This window comes from Ceratotherium simum, chromosome 20 (genome assembly GCF_057802395.1).
Source record: "Ceratotherium simum simum isolate JZ-2026a chromosome 20, ASM5780239v1, whole genome shotgun sequence".
NCBI lineage: Eukaryota > Metazoa > Chordata > Mammalia > Perissodactyla > Rhinocerotidae > Ceratotherium > Ceratotherium simum.
In genome coordinates, this window is record NC_141919.1 from 21,315,638 (window position 1) to 21,332,438 (window position 16,801).

At 46.4% G+C, this 16,801-nt stretch overlaps 1 protein-coding gene and 1 pseudogene across 1 annotated transcript; both read left to right on the plus strand.

Annotated features, from left to right (window-relative positions):
* The first annotated feature begins 8,044 nt into the window (after nt 1–8,044).
* LOC147914377 (A-kinase anchor protein 17A-like) lies at nt 8,045–11,430 on the plus strand (annotated as a pseudogene).
* Nucleotides 11,431–14,840: 3,410 nt separating this feature from the next.
* Nucleotides 14,841–16,295, plus strand: LOC147914378 (nuclear pore-associated protein 1-like). The gene has a single exon (XM_087444202.1). It carries the CDS (start codon nt 14,841–14,843, stop codon nt 16,293–16,295), a length of 1,455 nt encoding a protein of 484 aa, XP_087300328.1.
* Nucleotides 16,296–16,801: the final 506 nt, after the last annotated feature.

Here is a 16,801-nt window from a genome sequence, read left to right on the forward strand (position 1 = left end):
TGAAGCTACCTGGCTGCCAGTATAGGTTACAGCAGTTAGGACCTGCAGACAGGAGACAGACTGCCTGGTTTAAATCTGAACTCTGCCCGCTTCCTAGCTGTGTGACCAGTGGACAAATTAACCTGTGCCTCATCTGTAAAATGAGGGTTATTCAAGTTTCTACTTTATAGGGTTGTTGAGTTAATCTATGTAAAGTTTTTTTCGACGGGCCCTGGACCCTGTTAAGTGCACAATCAATATTAAGTTATTAATACATTTTAAAAGAAAATTTTACTTAGGGTGTATATTGCAAAAAAAAAAAAAAAGCTGTGAAAGTTTCTTTCATATTTTATATATTCTTGAGAAAGTGTCAAAAGTGCATAGGGGAGAATATCAATTTTATGGGGAAGATAGTGGGCAGAGAAGATGGAAGGTGCTGAAGTTCTTCCAAAGCCACTTTGGTACTTTGTGAATAGTGGAGATCAGACATGTGTATAAATACTTAGGATACTAAATGACAAGTCTTAAAGAGGAACACAAACTAATGGGTGTCATTGTTGAGTGGGAGAGTGTATACAACTAGGGTAATCAAGGAAGTCTTCATGGAGGAAGTGGCATTTGCTCAGGGCCTTCAAATAGGGTAGAGGATGTGGGACCTGACTGGCTATAAGAGAGGTAGTCGGGGGCATTGTTTTGGATGAGAGACTCTCCTGCATTCAATTAATTCTAAGCAGCCATTGAGCACCTGTTATGTATATGCCAGGCACAGAGAAACCATTTTCCTCTTGTAAAGTGTGTGGAGATAACATTTTGTCTTTTGAGGAAGATTAGCCCTGAGCTAACATCTGTTGCCAATCCTCCTCTTTTTTGCTGAGGAAGATTGGCCCTGGGCTAACATCCGTGCCCATCTTCTTCTACTTTATATGGGACGCCGCTGTAGCATAGCTTGATAAGCAATGCGTTGGTCCGCGCCTGGGATCCGAACCTGCAAACCCCGGGCTGCTGAAGCCGAGCGCAAGAACTTAACTGCCACGTCACTGGGCCAGCCCCCTCTGGAGATACTTTTGATTGTCACAACTTGGTGGGGGTAGGGTTGTGTGTGCTACAACACTCAGCACAGAGCCACACACAGTAGCAGCCCTCAAAAAACACCGGCTGTACATATCAATGAAGAAAGGGCCCTGCCAGAAAGGAGAAGGGTGGGGGTACCTGGCTTGGTCCTCCATCTTCATCCCAATAAGTGCCTGAAAAGATCTGGATCTCATATAAAGAATCTCCATCTTCCTCAAGTCAAGTCATTAAATATTCTTACACACACAAAAAGGATATATTCCTGTGATCTGAATAGATTTCAGACCATGGAATTAAGACAATTGTTCCACGGTGTGTGAAGTTACCCACTGCGAGGGGAGGCACGAGTTGCCATAAATCTCTAATGGAGGATAAATGGGGTATAAATGACGTGTAAATGGAGATATTTAACTAAAATAGTTCCTTTTGTAGAATCAATGTTCCACATGCATTGCATAAACTTCGTATGTTAAATCTCTTTGCCTTGGAAAGGCAGGTATACGATCCTCTGCACTCTGTCCCGTCGCACATGATTATTTTGGTGTTTAACCTCAGAGCAGGTTCTTTAAGGCCCCAGTTATTGTTTGTCCTTATGCACGAGGTCCCCTTCAACGCTATGAGGCTCAGAGATTTCATAGTCACCTCATGCACACGAGTGGTCAAAGTAAGCAGTGGCATTGGCCTCTTCTCTTCTTTTAATCTGATCCCCTAAACTCTTCATTGTCTTTCTTTTAGCATTACTCTTTGAGAATTTTTAAAACCTATTTAGTATCGATAAGCTTTCTTCCTCACAGTTCCTATTGATGCCTTTCATCTTAACAACAATCCCTAATAACAACATTAGTAAAGAGTGTTTATGCTGCTTTAAAGTTTACAGAGTGTTTCCACTCTTACTGTATCTTTATATTCTGATTTGATTCTACAACAATCCTATGAGAGTGATATTATTCTCTCCATTTTACAGATGAGGAAACTGAGGCTCAGAGAGATTAAGTGACTTGCCCAAAGCTACCACGTGTAGCTGCTAATACATGTGGAGCCAGGACTAAAAACCAGATCTTCTGACTTCATTCTGTGTATTCTTTCTGTGGAAAAGTGTGATTTTCACTTTTCCTGTTGCTTTCTCTTTTGAGTCCTGTGGGATCTTCATCAACCCTTCAGTTCATGTCGATGCTTTCTTTTGTTCTTTCATCACTCTGTCTCTCAGATACCTCCGAGTCTTCCTGACTGACTCAGAGTGTGATTGTTCCTCATCTGACTGCACAAGGTGAGACAAGGCTTGACTTGCCGCAAGCTGGGCCACCAAGGGACGAGTGTCCTCACTCAGATCACTGACAGGTGGCTAGGTGGAGGCAGGCTTAGCATTAACCAGCCCTGGTTTTAGTTTTCAACAAATTAGTGGAATTAAAATAAATTTTAAAAAACCTAATTGGCGGGGGGGGGGGGGGCGGGGGGCGGCCGGCCTGGTGGCGCAGCGGTTAAGCACGCGCTCTCAGCTTCAGAGGCCCGGGGTTCGCAGGTTCGGATCCTGGGCGCGCGCCGACGCACTGCTTGTCAAGCCATGCTGTGGCAGCGTCCCATATAAAGTAGAGGAAGATGGGCATGGATGTTAGACCAGGGCCGGTCTTCCTCGGCAAAAAGAGGAGGATTGGCATTGGATGTTAGCTCAGGGCTGATCTTCCTCACACACACACACAAAAACCTAATGGGGCCAATAGTTTTGTACCAGAGAAACCAAGGATGAGCCTTTAGGTTCTAGGACGGCTTCAGTGTGTGATGTCCAGAGATGCCGAGATGGGTCAGGTGACCCCTAGAAGTTCATCTTCGACAATGATTCCTCTTTTCTCTTCTATCTTACTTGAAAATTTTTTATTTACCTTCAAATAATGCACTGCTTTGTTAAAGAGGAATTTAAGAGATAAGTTCAAATCACATCACCCCACTAGCTGTTTGACCTTAAGCAAGTTGTCTAAATTCTCTAAGCCTCAGTTTTTACATTCTAGAATAGTGATAATAATATCTAAATCATAAGGTTTGTTATGAGGATCAATCATATGATTTGTAATTATCACTAGTATACATTAATTATTTATAATGTGCCAGGCACTGTTCTAACAACTTTATCAGTAATAACTTGTTTAATTTTAGCTACTAACATTAGCCCCATATTACAGACCTGAGACGCAGAGATGTTGTGTGACTTGCCCAAGGTCACACAGCTCATCAGTGGTAGGGCTGGGCTTCGACCCCATGCACTCTTGTTCCAAAGGGCAAGCTCCCACCTGCCATGCTCGAGTGTCTCATTTTTAGGTGCAATAAGGTGAACCAATGTTTATGAAGTCCCTAGTGGACTATCAACTATATAGTAGAAACTTAATGAATAGTGATTATTGTTATATTTAGACGCCAAAAGTCTTTACAAAAGAGGTTACATCTATTATCATGTAACTGTCTACATCACTCATGTCACCTCCTACTTGAAGATGTTTTTCAAATTGAGAAATTAGAAGAACCACTCAGAGGTACATTTAAAATGTCTCCTATTCCCTGACTGCACTCCACACAACTTAAGGCCCGTGTGAAAGGGGGAAGCACATGGGTGTACAGGAGGCAGAGGCACTGAACGATTATCAGGATGCTGCTACGTGAGGTGAGTACTAGATCCTCTCACGTGTGTTATCTAACTCGATCCTCATAGACAGCAGGGGAGGAATTGTCATGCCCAGCTGACAAATAAGATTAGATTTATGATATAATTAGTAATGAATCTAATGAGGGAAGAGTCTAAAGTGACCCATTCTCTAAATGAACCCTGTCTGCCTATGTTTTTTCCACCACACTCAACTTAGGAGCAGAGCTCAGTGTTCAGTCCTTGCTTCCCCCGTGGTTTCGGATATTACTCAGAAGACTCCTCCGGAGGGTGTGAGAGGGGCAACCAGAGCTGCGAGGCCTGCCGGGGCCCGTGGCCCGCAGACTGCCTGTCTTGCGATCCCTTTTTCCTTCTGCTCCGCTCCGAGGGAGAGTGTCATCGCCCCTGCCCCGAGCATTACTACGCAGAGCAAAGCTCACAGACTGTGAGATGCCATCCACGTGCGATCAGTGCAAAGGCGAGGGTGTGTCTATCATTTTGCATGTGTGATGGAAACATGAAAAGTCTCCTTCCTGCTGAGCCCCTGTCTCCTCTTCAGCACCTGGCAGGTTCCTCTCGCTTACCAACCTCACAGCCAGTGCTCTCCAGCCTCCTCTGTTCTCGCTCAGCTTCTGCATCCGCCCTCTAACCTGGCTGCTCCTGCACCACGCGGCCGCCTCTTCAGATCCTCCCACCCCTCACCGCCCAGATACAGGCGTCATCCTCCAGGAAGTGTTTTCACCTACTCTGTCTTCCTTCTCTCCCTGTTGAACTTGGAATCTGTCTAGTGAACTTTATTTTCGTTACTTCAACAACTTCTTAAGATGTCTGCCTCAAACTCTCCCAAGCCCCATTCTTATTTCTCAGATGCCTACTTGTCTGTCCCAGCGATCCTTAAAACCAACACACCCCAGAGTCAACACGATCTGGGTCTCCTCTGATAGTTCCTCTTTCTGTTCATGGACCCAACATCCAATCAATTGCCCAGGTTTGGTACCTTGAAGTTATCCTCGACTCTTCTCTTTCCCTTGCCTCCTGCCCAACCCACCTTCTTCCAACAAAGGAAAACTCCAGGTCTGTTGATTCTCCCTCTTAAACTTTTCTCTACTCAGATCTCTTTCTCTATCTTCACTGTCCTCATTTGCCATCTCAGCGTCTCTTTGCAGACTTTCTGAAGTAGCCATCACGTCACCCCAACTCTGATCTTGCCACTACCACCCCCGCCAACCCAGGTCATCCTGTACAATAACGCCACAGTGATCTTTCTAAGATTCAAATCTGCTCATTTTCCTCCATAGCTTGCCGTGGAAAGGCAGTCACGGTGACTCCTTCTCAACATTTAAGAAAGAAATAGCTAGGGCCGGCCCGTGGCTTAGCGGTTAAGTGCGCGCACTCCGCTGCTGGCAGCCCGGGTTCAGATCCCGGGCATGCACCGACGCACTGCTTCTCTGGCCATGCTGAGGCCCGTCCCACATGCAGCAACTAGAAGGATGTGCAGCTATGACCTACAACTATCTGCTGGGGCTTTGGGGGGAAAAATAAGTAAATAAAAATTATAAAAGAAAGAAATACCTCTTACAATGTTTTAGTTGTTAAAACTTATTAGATTAATATTGATAGCTGGTAGGGTACATTCCTGTTATCCTTTCCAAATGATCTTGGTTATTCCTAGCCCTTCTCCTATTTAAATTTAATAGTCAGTCACATTTACTTAAAAAAATCCTTTCGATATTGATTGGCATTGCATTGAATTTACTTTGGAGGAAAAATCCATCTTTATGATCCTGAGTTATCATATTTATGAACATGGTATGTCTCTGCATGGTATATATTTACTTACTGTCCTTCAATAAACTTTCAATAAATGTTTTCCATTTTTAAAAGGTGATTCAATTCTTTCCCCAGTCAGTCCTTTTAGCTCAGGTCTCAACTATCCTTCCATGTACTCTAGAACCTAGAACCACCTAGAACCACTCAGCACAAATATGTCATGCTGTTTCATGCCTCCATGACTTTTATCCTTTCCTTTTCCTGGAGAAAAATGCTCTAGGGAATTCTCAACCGGAGCCCACCTATCTCTTTTTTTTTGGAACCAAAAATATTTATTCTACCATTTCAATATGTTTGCAGTGAAGGGCTTATGTCAGGACCTTAACTTACATGTGATTTTTTTGAGGTATATGTGTTACTTATGGATAATCAGATTCTTAGAAGAGCATCATGCCCTAAATTATTGCCCTGCCTCATTCTGCTAATCCAAATGCCTGGGGCAGGGGCAGGGGAGTGTATTTTAGAGTGTTTTTTCTATTTGTTTGTTTTTTGGTACTTAAGACTTTTAGATGAAACAAACAAAGGTCAACCTGTTAGAGCCTGCTTCTTTTTGTTTTGTTTTGTTTTGTTTTTTTGGGGGGGGGGAGATCAGCCCTGTGCTAACATCTGCCAATCCTCCTCTTTTTTTTTTTTTTTTTTTTTGCTAAGGAAGACTGGCCCTGGGCTAACATCCATGCCCATCTTCCTCCACTTTATATGGGACGCCGCCACAGCATGGCTTGACAAGCAGTGCGTCGGTGCGCACCTGGGATCCGAACCGGCGAACCCCAGGCCACCGCAGCAGAGCACATGCACTTAACTGCTTGTGCCACCGGGCTGGCCCCTAGAGCCTGCTTCTAATCTTGCTTCCTTTCCTGTACAAAAGGGTTCATCTTGGAGCAGTAGGTTGACTACATAAAAATGTCAGGGAGTGGTGATGACAAGATGAGAAATCAGCTCCTTCCCCATTCTGGGAGAAGACCATCAGCCACTCTTGCTGTCTAGCCACTAAGCTGACCTTCCTGAGTACTATCTTGATAATATTTTTAAATAACTTCTTCTCAAGTGCTCCCCAAGTACCTATGAATATAGTCACCTCCAGACTGAAGGCGGCTTCCATTATCACCTCTGTCTTGATGCCCTCAAATCTGCTTCTCTTTTCCAAATGGTTTTCCTGAGCTCCAGTTCTGTACATCCAATTGCCTGTTAATATCTCTAATTGGATGCCCAACAGACACCTCAGACTTGACATGTAAGTGCATTATTCTCCAGTCCACCTCGCTCCATCCCTAGACCACTTTTTCCTGTGCTCCCTCTCTTGATGAATGGCTATACCGCCTACCCAGTTGCCTGAGATTGTAACCTGGTCATTACCCCCTGCTCCTCCTCTCTCAACCCCCACATTCAATCTGTCCTCAAGCCCTGTCAAATCTACCCCTTACATCTCTCCTAATTCCCTCTCCCCTCTCTTGGCTTTCTAGTATCACTGCCTTGGTTCAGACTCTTATCTTCCTTTGCCTGAATTATTCACCAATTCTCTAACTGGTCTTGCCTCCAGTAGTAGCCACTCTACAACCAACCAGTTCTCTATATGCTTTCACAATGATCTTTCTACATCACAAATATCATAATGATGCTTCTCTCCTTGTAAATGGATCTCCACTGATTTTAGGAGAATCTTAACTTAGTAGCTTTGCATATGAGGCTCTCCATCATAGGACTCTCTCCATATTCAGCCTCATCTCTCATCACCTCCTGCACCAGCCTCTAATCCAGGCATAATTAGTTACTGTAAACCTGAGCCAACCTTGCTCTTTCTCCTTCTGGAATACTGTCTCCAGCCTGCTTTGCCTGGCTACCTCTTTCTGATCCGTTAGAGTCAGCATTTCCTCTGGAAAGCCTTCCCTCACCCCTCCATTCTGTGTTCCCTTAGGACTCTGCATTCATTCATCTATTTATTTATTCATCAAATGTTTATCCAGCAGTATGGCCAGACAATGTCAATACACTATGAACAAGACAGTCAAGGTCCCTGCATCCTGAAAGGCGTAGTTGTAACTGGTTACTTGTTCTCTGACTCTCTCTCTAGACTGAGGTCCTCAGAGGCACAAATTAACGTGTCTTACTCACCTTGGTATCTCCAAAGCACTGTCACAGGGCGAGTGGCAATGGAGTGGGTCACTTCAGGGGGACTCCGGCTGACAGTGGTGATGCTGCCTGGAGGCCATGCATCCTGGGGTCGTGGTGGGAGGGATGGCAGCGAGCTTGGGCTAGAGCAGCAGCAGCCTGGGACGCAGGCAGAGTGCCCCAAGGCCCAATTCCCCGGCTACAGCAGCAGCTACCACAGTCCACAACGTGTCTGAGACAGTGGAGCTCTGCCATCTGTATGGCCTTTACCTCAAGCCCATCACAAAGATGACCATCAGCCCAGCCCTCCTGCAGCTGAAGCAGCTGAGAAGTCCATCTTCAACTGGGAAGTGATGGAAAGGCTGAAGGGCATGATGCACCCTTTCTCCAGTTCACCAGTTCTCCGCCCTCCAGGTTTCCAAGAGCACCATGGACTTCATCCACTTTAATGGCGAGGTGTAGAATGAGAGTCTGATATACCACATTAACAAAATGAAGAATAAAAATCACATGATCATCTCTGATCTTAGATGCAGAGAAAGCATTTAACAAGATACAGCATCCATTTATGATAAAAACTCTGAATAAAATGGGTATAAAAGGAAAGTACCTCAACATAATAAAGGCCATATATGACAAACCCACAGCTAACATCATGCTCAATGGTGAAAAACTGAAAGCTATTCCTCGAAGAACAGGAACCAGACAAGGATGCCCACTTTCGCCACTCTTATTTAACATAGTTGTGGAAATCCTAGCCAGAGTAATCAGGCAAGAAAAAGAAATAAAAGGGATCCAAACTGGAAAGGAAGATGTAAAACTGTCACTATTTGCAGATGACATGATTTTATATATAGAAAACCCTAAAGAATCCACAAGAAAACTATTAGAAATAATAAATGAATACAGTAAAGTTGCAAGGTAAAAAATCAACACATAAAAATCTGTTGTGTTTCTATATACCAACAACAAAATAGCAGAAAGAGAAATTAAGAATACAATCCCAACAAAATGTCTAAAATATCTAGGAATAAATTTAACCACAGAGGTGAAAGACCTGTACACTGAAAACTATAAAACATTTTTGAAAGAAATCGAAGAAGACACAAAGAAATAGAAAGATATTCTGTGCTCTTGGATTGAAGGAATAAACATAGTTAAAAAGTCCATACTTCCTAAAGCAATCTACAGATTCAGTACAATCCCTAGCGAAGTCCCAATGACATTTTTCACAGAAAAAGAACAAAGAATCCTAAAATTTATATGGAAAAATAAAAGACCTCAAATAGCCAAAACAATCCTGAGAAAAAAGAACAAAGCTGGAGGTATCACAATCCCTGATTTCCAAATATACTAAAAAGCTGTAGTAAGAAAAACAGCATGGTACTGGCACAAAAACAGACAGACAGACCAATGGAACAGAATGGAGATCCCAGAAATAAACCCACACAGCTATGGACAGCTAATTTTCAACAAAGGAGCCAAGAACATACAATGGAGAAGGGAAAGTCTCTTCAATAAATGGTATTGAGAAAACTGGACAGCCACATGTAAAAGAATAAAAGTAGACCATTATCTTAGACCATACACAAATTACACTTGAATGTAAGACCTAAAACCATAAAACTTCTAGAAGAAAGCATAGGCAGTACACTCTCTGACATTGGTCTTAGCAGTATCTTTTTGAATACCAAGTCTCACCAGGCAAGGTAAACAAAAGAAAAAATAAACAAATGGGATTACATCAAACTAAAAAGCTTCCACACAGCAAAGGAAACCATGAACAAAATGAAAAGACAACCTAACAATTGGGAGAAGATCTTTACAAAGCATATATCTGATAAGGGATTAATATCCAAAATATATAAAGAACTCATACATCTCAACAACAAAAAACCTAACAACCCAATTAAAAAATGGGCAAGAGATTTGAACAGACATTTTTCTAAAGAAGGTACACAGATGGCCAACAGACACATGAAAAGCTGTTCAACATCACTAATTATTATGGAATTGCAAATCAAAACTACAATGAGATATCACCTCAGGCCTGTCAGAATGGCTATAATTAACAAAACAAGTGTTGGAGAGGATGTGGAGAAAAGGGAACCCTCATACCCTGCTGGTGGGAATGCAAACTGGTGCAGCCACTATGGAAAACAGTATGGAGATTCCTTAAAAAACTAAGAATAGAACTACCATATGATCCAGCTATTCCACATCTGGGTATTTATTTATCCAAAGAACATGAAAACACAAATTGGAAAAGATATTTCACCCCTATGTTCATTGCAGCATTATTCACAATAGCCAAGACGTGGAAACAACCTAAGTGCCCATCAATGGATGAATGGATAAGGATAATATCCATAATATCCAATGGATAAGGAATGGATAAGGAAGCTGTGGTGTATATATATATATATATATATATATACACACACACAATGGAATACTACTCAGCCATAAAAAAGACGAAATCTTGTCATTTTCAACAACATAGATGGACCTTGAGAGTATTATGCTAAGCAAAATAAGTCAGATGGAGAGAGTCAAATATCATATGATTTCACTCATAAGTGGAAGATAAAAACAACAACAAACACAGAGATATATAGATTAGATTGGTGGCTGCCAGAGGGGAAGGGGGGAGGGAGGAGAGTGAAAGGGGTAAAAGGACACGTGGGTACAGTGATGGCTGGTAATTAGCCTTTGGGTGGTGAACATGACGTAGTCTACACAGAAATTGAACTAAAATGATGTACATCTGAAATTTAAAAAAGAGTGTGGTCAAATCTTTCTTGGCCTGCCTCTGCAGCCAGACCATCCAGCTCAGCCGCCTCTCCAACACCCTCAAGGTGCGTGCTGCCGAGTTCAGAATCGGCTTCCCCACCTGCCACGACTGGGACTCCTTCTTCACGTCCCACAGGTTATGAACCACACGCTGCTGGGAGAGCGGCTGGACACGAGTCGCCTGAAGGGGCTGCCGTGCTCATGGTTCACCCTGAAGGAGCCGGCCCGAGAAGCCCAGCGAGCAGGTCCTGGTCAAGGTGTTTGCAAGTTTAGGGAGATACAGAACGTAGACATCCCCGTGCTGGACCCCTGCCCCGAGGAGACGACGAGCCAGGACTCCCACACCTGCAGTTCGGGGGACACTTGGTCTTCAAGGCGTTTGTCCAGCACCGCGGTACGTGGGCTTCATCCAGCCCTGAGCGCCTGGCACAGCATGAAGCCCGTGTGCGCGGGCGAGGGCAGCAAGGCCTCCAGCATCAAGGTTTCTGCTGAGTCGACCATACACCTGAGTGAGGCCTCAACGAAGAAATGGCAGCAAAGAGAAGAACAAACGCGCCGGGAGGAAGAGGCAGAGCAGAGGGAAGGAAACGGAAGGAGCGGGAGGAACTGGAGAGAGAAGGAAAAAGAGCCAAGCTCTGCGAGAGGGAACAGAAACGGAGGCACCGTGAATTCCGTCGGAATCAGAAAAAGCGCGAGAGGCTACAGGCAGAAGAGCAGGAAAAGCTACAGGAAAAAGCCACCCGGAAGAGCGGAGGCCGCCGCTGGCTCAGAGGCGCCGCGGGCCGTCAGGCTGGCTGCCGCGCGGAGCCCGGGGACGCGCGGGGCGGGGGCGCTGCTCCCCACGCTCGGCCGGGCCGCCTCTTCCCGCGCTGGGCTGCCCTCTGCGCGCTCCTCCGAAAATCCCGGCCAGGGTCACGGCCCTCCCTCTCCCAGGCTGGTTGCAAGCAGAGCCAAAGAAATGCCTTAATACTGAGAAAAGTATCTATACTGGAAAAAAAAAACGTGGAGAGAGTGCACAGTAACAATTTTTTAATGTTTATAGAGTGACTCTCAGTAACATAAACATGAAATTACTGTTAGCTAGAAAGTCCTTAGACCAGAGGACACTCTAACCTAACCTGCCAGTGGTCATGTGCTATCCTTACTAGTCCCAGAATTTCTTTCTTTCTTTTTTTTTTTGGTGAGGAAGATTGTCCCTGGGCTAACATCTGTGCCCGTCTTCCTCTATTTCGTATGTGAGACACCACCACAGCATGGCTTGATGAGCAGTGTGTAGGTCCGTGCCCCAGATCCAGGCCACAAACCCAGGGACCAGCCAAGCAGAGCGGGTGAACTTAACCACTATGCCACCAGCTGGCCCCCAGAATTTCTTTTGTGTGTCTCACAGCATGATGTATCAGCACTATCCAATAGAAATACAATGCAAGCCATACATATAATTTTAAATATTTTAGTAGTCACATTTAAAAAAATAAAAATAAACAGGTCAAATTAATTTTAATAATATATTTATTTAACTAATATATCCAAAATATTATCATTTGAACATGTAATCAGTATAAAAATGATAGTGATACTATACATTCTTTTTCTTGTACTAAGTCTTTGAAATCTGAGGTTTATTTTTTGTTTACAGCACAACTCAAGTTGGACCGGCCACAGTTCAAGTGCTCAATAGCCACATGGCTACTGTCTTGGACAGCACATTTCTAATGTAGGACAATGGTTTCAGACGGTATTTTTGCAGTAGGCCATTTTCTTCAGATGCAATCTTAGGCTGAATCCTATTATGTAAATTGATGAGGGCAGAGCTGCTCAGATGGGAGCAGAGGAGGGATCTTAGAGCCCCATCTGATGCCCTACCCCACCCCCGTGTGCCCCTCCCCCGCTTGCCCCTCCCCCCACTTCCAGGCAGTCCTTGCAAACTCCAGCACACAGTGGTCCCCGCTCTGCCCATCCACTATTGACTCTCATCTTTGAAAGAATTAGCCTCCCAAACAAACTGCATTTAAGTCATCATGACTTTGTGTTCTCTTTTTTTCATTCCAGAGGTACATATAGTTGCCGCTCAAAACTTCTAATCAGAATAAAATAAATGAGAGAATACATTGAATTGTGGGTGGGGAGGGAGAGTGGTGGAAAGTTTGTATTGTCATTGGCCATATCGTGGTAAACATTGATTTTCTATTAGGTTTTTTGAAAAATGAAAGGTATCTGTGATACCACCACTATTAGATGTGTGGGGCCTTTATTCCAACTAGGATTGCCAGATAAAATACTGTATTTTAATTTGCTAAATATGAAAACCCTAGTCCCAACCCCCTAGTGCAGTGCAGTGGGCTAGTGGGGAAGGGGGCCCTTGGTTTCTAATCAAGACCAGGTAACCATTATTAAGTTAATGTCTCTTAACCTCAATCAAAACAGGACAACACCACCTTTTCAAGATTTTTGTGGAGATTGGAGAAATTATTAGTGATAGTGTAAGCACAGTTTGAAAAACTATAAATTCTTTAATTGGGTTTGAGATTTCCTTGGTGGGTTAAGGATCATGGTTTTGAGTATTCCCAGACTCAAAAGTTCATCAGTACATCCAGACAATGGGATACTATTCAGCGCTAAAGAAATATGAGTTATTGAGCCATAAAAATACAGGGAGGAAATTTAAATGCATATTACTAAGTGAAAGAAGCCAATCTAAAAAGGCTACACACCGTATGATTCCAACTATATGACATTCTGGAAAGGAAAAACTATGGAGACAATAAACAGATCAGTGGTTGCCAGGAGTGGGGGTGGGGAGAGATGAATAGGCAGAGCACAGAGGCAGTGAAAATATTCTCTATGATACCATAAAGATGGATATATGTCATGATACATTTATCGAACCCATAGAATGTACAACCCCAAGAGTGAACCCTGATGTAAACTGTGGACTTTGGGTGATTGTGATGCGTCACTGTAGGTTCATCGCTGGTAAAAAATGTACCATTCTGGAGAGTGATGTTGATAATGGGGGAGGCTGTGGATGTGTGGGGGCAGGGGTCTATGGGAAATCTCTGTAACTCCCTCTCAATTTTGTTGTAAACCTAAAACTGCTCCAAAAATATTGTCTTAAAAAAAGGTTCATCAACACAGTCTCGCTGAGATTGTATTCCAGGGATGACTGGGCATATTTGGGGAGTCTTGAAGCCATCCTGAGAGTGTGTGCCTCCCCTCCTGTATTTGACTTGAACCCCAACATGCCTGGTTGAAGCTTTCTAACCCTGACACTCGTTTCTTCTGCCGTCCTTCCTTCACCTACCACACCCGTCCTGTGCTGGTTAGTGAATCTTTGTGCTGTCTTCTGGTTTTGCAACAGACAGATCACAAAATGTGGGGACAGGTTTTCTCCTGGGTTCTAAACTGTGTAAAAAGAAAGGATGAATTCCTTTCTTCTTAAAATATTAGCTGTCATACTAAGGAATGTGGAGGCAGGAATGACATAAGGAAAATTTAGCAAGTATTGTTAATTAAATTAACTACAATAATTACGCAGGTGCTCAGCGTTAGGCTGCAATACGGAATGTAATAGGCAGTGGGGGAGGTGAGGTGTCCCCACTGAGAATCGAACCCTGCCACATGGTGACAATACGAGACTGTAACCACTAGACCACCAGGACAGGTTTTAGGTTCTGGGGGGATTTGAACGGTTTCAGCTTTCTGATGAATTGTTACATATTTGGATCCTTCAAACTAGACCAAAGAGAAAATCTGGGCTGATCTAAGGTTTAAATGTTGTTTTAGCGATTTCTAAAAAGAAGTGAGCAAAGAACCTGCCTGCCAGGAAGGGATGTCCTGGGATGCAGCATCCAGGGAAGTCAGGCTCCTGTCCCCTCCTCAGAAACGTCCACCTGGCTGGTGCCCCAGGCAGGCCCTGCAGAAGGCTCGCTGGCTCCAGAGAAGCCGAGGGGTCCCCAAAGGAGACAGGCTGCACACTGGCAGGATCTGGGTGGCTCCAGCTCAGCTTTGAGCAGGTTCTGACCTCGGGACCCAGGGGGAAAAGGCTGGCAACACACACCCAGACACTGAGGGGCCTGCAGGGCCATCTCCCAGGTGTGGTGAGCTCTGAGAATGGGGCCTCCCAGTCCTGAAATGCGCATGGTGGCCCATCTGTGCCAAACACCTGCACGCACAGTGGCAAGTCCCAGGTGTGAGCAAGTCCTGCTGGGTGGCCACTAGGGCCTTGCCCTTTGCCCTTTGGCGCCATCACCATGGTCGCTGGGTGGGGCCTGCCCCTGACACTCCTTCTCTGTGATGTGTCCCAAGAGGACCTCACAAGCTCCAGGCTGGACAGGGCAGTGGGCGCTTGACCTGGAGAGGAGTTGGACGCTGTGGAGACGCTCTCCAGGATCAGCCTCCATTCAGGGGATCGTTTGCGCACCACGAGCTCTAAATGGGAAATTTCCTTTCGAACTGTCGTCCCTCTCCCCGCCACCGTCCCCCACCTGGCCCTCGCCCGCTGGTGTCCCCCGCCCGCGATGCTGCCCCTCCTGGCCGGGCCCACCCCGCTGCCCTGGTGCCTGCCCTCCGCCCTGGTCGCAGGCTGTTCCACCACAAGCCTATACCAGCTGGCTTTCTCATGGCAGCCAGGAAGCGGTATCTGATCCAGCAGGCCACCAGCTACCCCCTTGGGGTCCTCCCTGCGGTGCACTGGAGGGACCCTCCGAAGAAGCCCGTGCTGTTCTCACAGAATTCTAGGATGGTCGGGCCCTCCAGAGGCGTCAGGATCCCTCCTCTAAGGTGCACACGCACTGGCCTGCCTGCGCCACTGGAGCAGGCAGTCAAGGCTGGGAGCATCCCGGGCTCACTGACGCCCGGGAAGGAGGTGCAGGGTGAGAAGCCTTCAGACGTCCCCTCAAGGAGCTCCCCTCCACCAGTCTTTCCCAGCAAGAGGCCCTGCAAACGGAAACTCGCCATGCCACTCGTGCTGCCCCTGCCGCCACCACTGCTGCCGCCACTACCGCTGCCACTGCGACTGCTCTGGGGCCGAGGGGAGCTGCCCCCACCTCCGAAGCTTCCTTGCATAGCTGTTGCCAAAAAGCCGGAGACCTTGGAGAACACTGAGTGTCAGCGCAACAAGAGCTTGGAGGACCCAACAGAGGTCGTGGCCGAATGCAGTGCCACTCAGCCCGCCCCTTCCTTCTCCCCACCTGCCTCGGAGTCGGCAGACCCCCTGCCCCTGGGCACTCACACTATGCAGGCCCCTGCTCCTCTCACCAGCGTGGCTGACCTCTCCGCCAGAATCCGGATCCTGTCTGTCCCTCCACCCTCCCTGACCCCAAATATTGATCAGGAAACAAGACACAGTGTCCCGAACTCTCGTCCTGCTGTTCCTGCTGGTTCTCTTCCTCCTTTTAGATCCAGTCCCTTTGTGGGAATTCCATTTAATGGTAACAGAGGCCCTCTTCATTCAGTCATCGTTATGGCATTTCCTATTTCTGGCCTCCACTCACCTCCCAGCACCTCAACCTTCTCCTTCCAAGCGCCCTCCTGCCAGAAAGAATCTCGGACACCCAGGTGTGCAGCTTCTCCCCCTCCTTTCCTCTCACCCACCCCTCTTCCACTCTCTTCCACCAACACTCCTGTCTCCACCCGCCAGCCCCCACCTTCTGTGGCAGTCACAGCTACGGCCTCTGCAGGTCCGACCTCCCAGGCTACTTCAGATCCTGATGTCGTTGACATGGACACGACTCCCCCTTCCCAGGCTGTCATTTTCAGGTCTCCCGCAGGCTCTGCAAACCTCAAGCCTGCCCTTGACGCTGAAGCTATGGACACCACGCCTCCTTCCAAGGCTGCCATCTTCCAGTCCCCCACATCGCCACTGAGGACCAATTCCCATCTTCCATGATGCTCCCAGCCTCTGAGAACACACCAGCACAAGCTGTGGGTCTAACCTCTCTTGCAGCCCAGCCACCCAGAGGCAGCATAAGGCCATCAGGTTTGGCAGGCTTGACGTGGCCAGCCTCCGCATCTGACACCACCGTCAACACCTTAAATTGGAGAACCTGGGACCCACCCGGCCAGAACACAGGAGTGGATAACACCATTCCCATGATCGGAGGACCCGGTATTCCGGCTTTCCGTCGGGACAGCTGGGGCCCACCTGGCCAAACCACAGGTGGTACAGTCGGAGGGAACAACATCTCACCTGTGATGGGAGGCCCCTGTGTCACCACCTGCCATCAGAGCACTTGGAGCCCACCTACCCAGAACGCAGGTGGGGTGTTGGGGGCCACCACCGTTCCTGCTGTTACTGATGCACTTATGGTCCCCCGTCCATACAGAACGCCTGCTGGCCACCTGGGCAAAGGGCAGGTGGGATGATGAGGGACACCACTCTTCCCAACTTAGTGG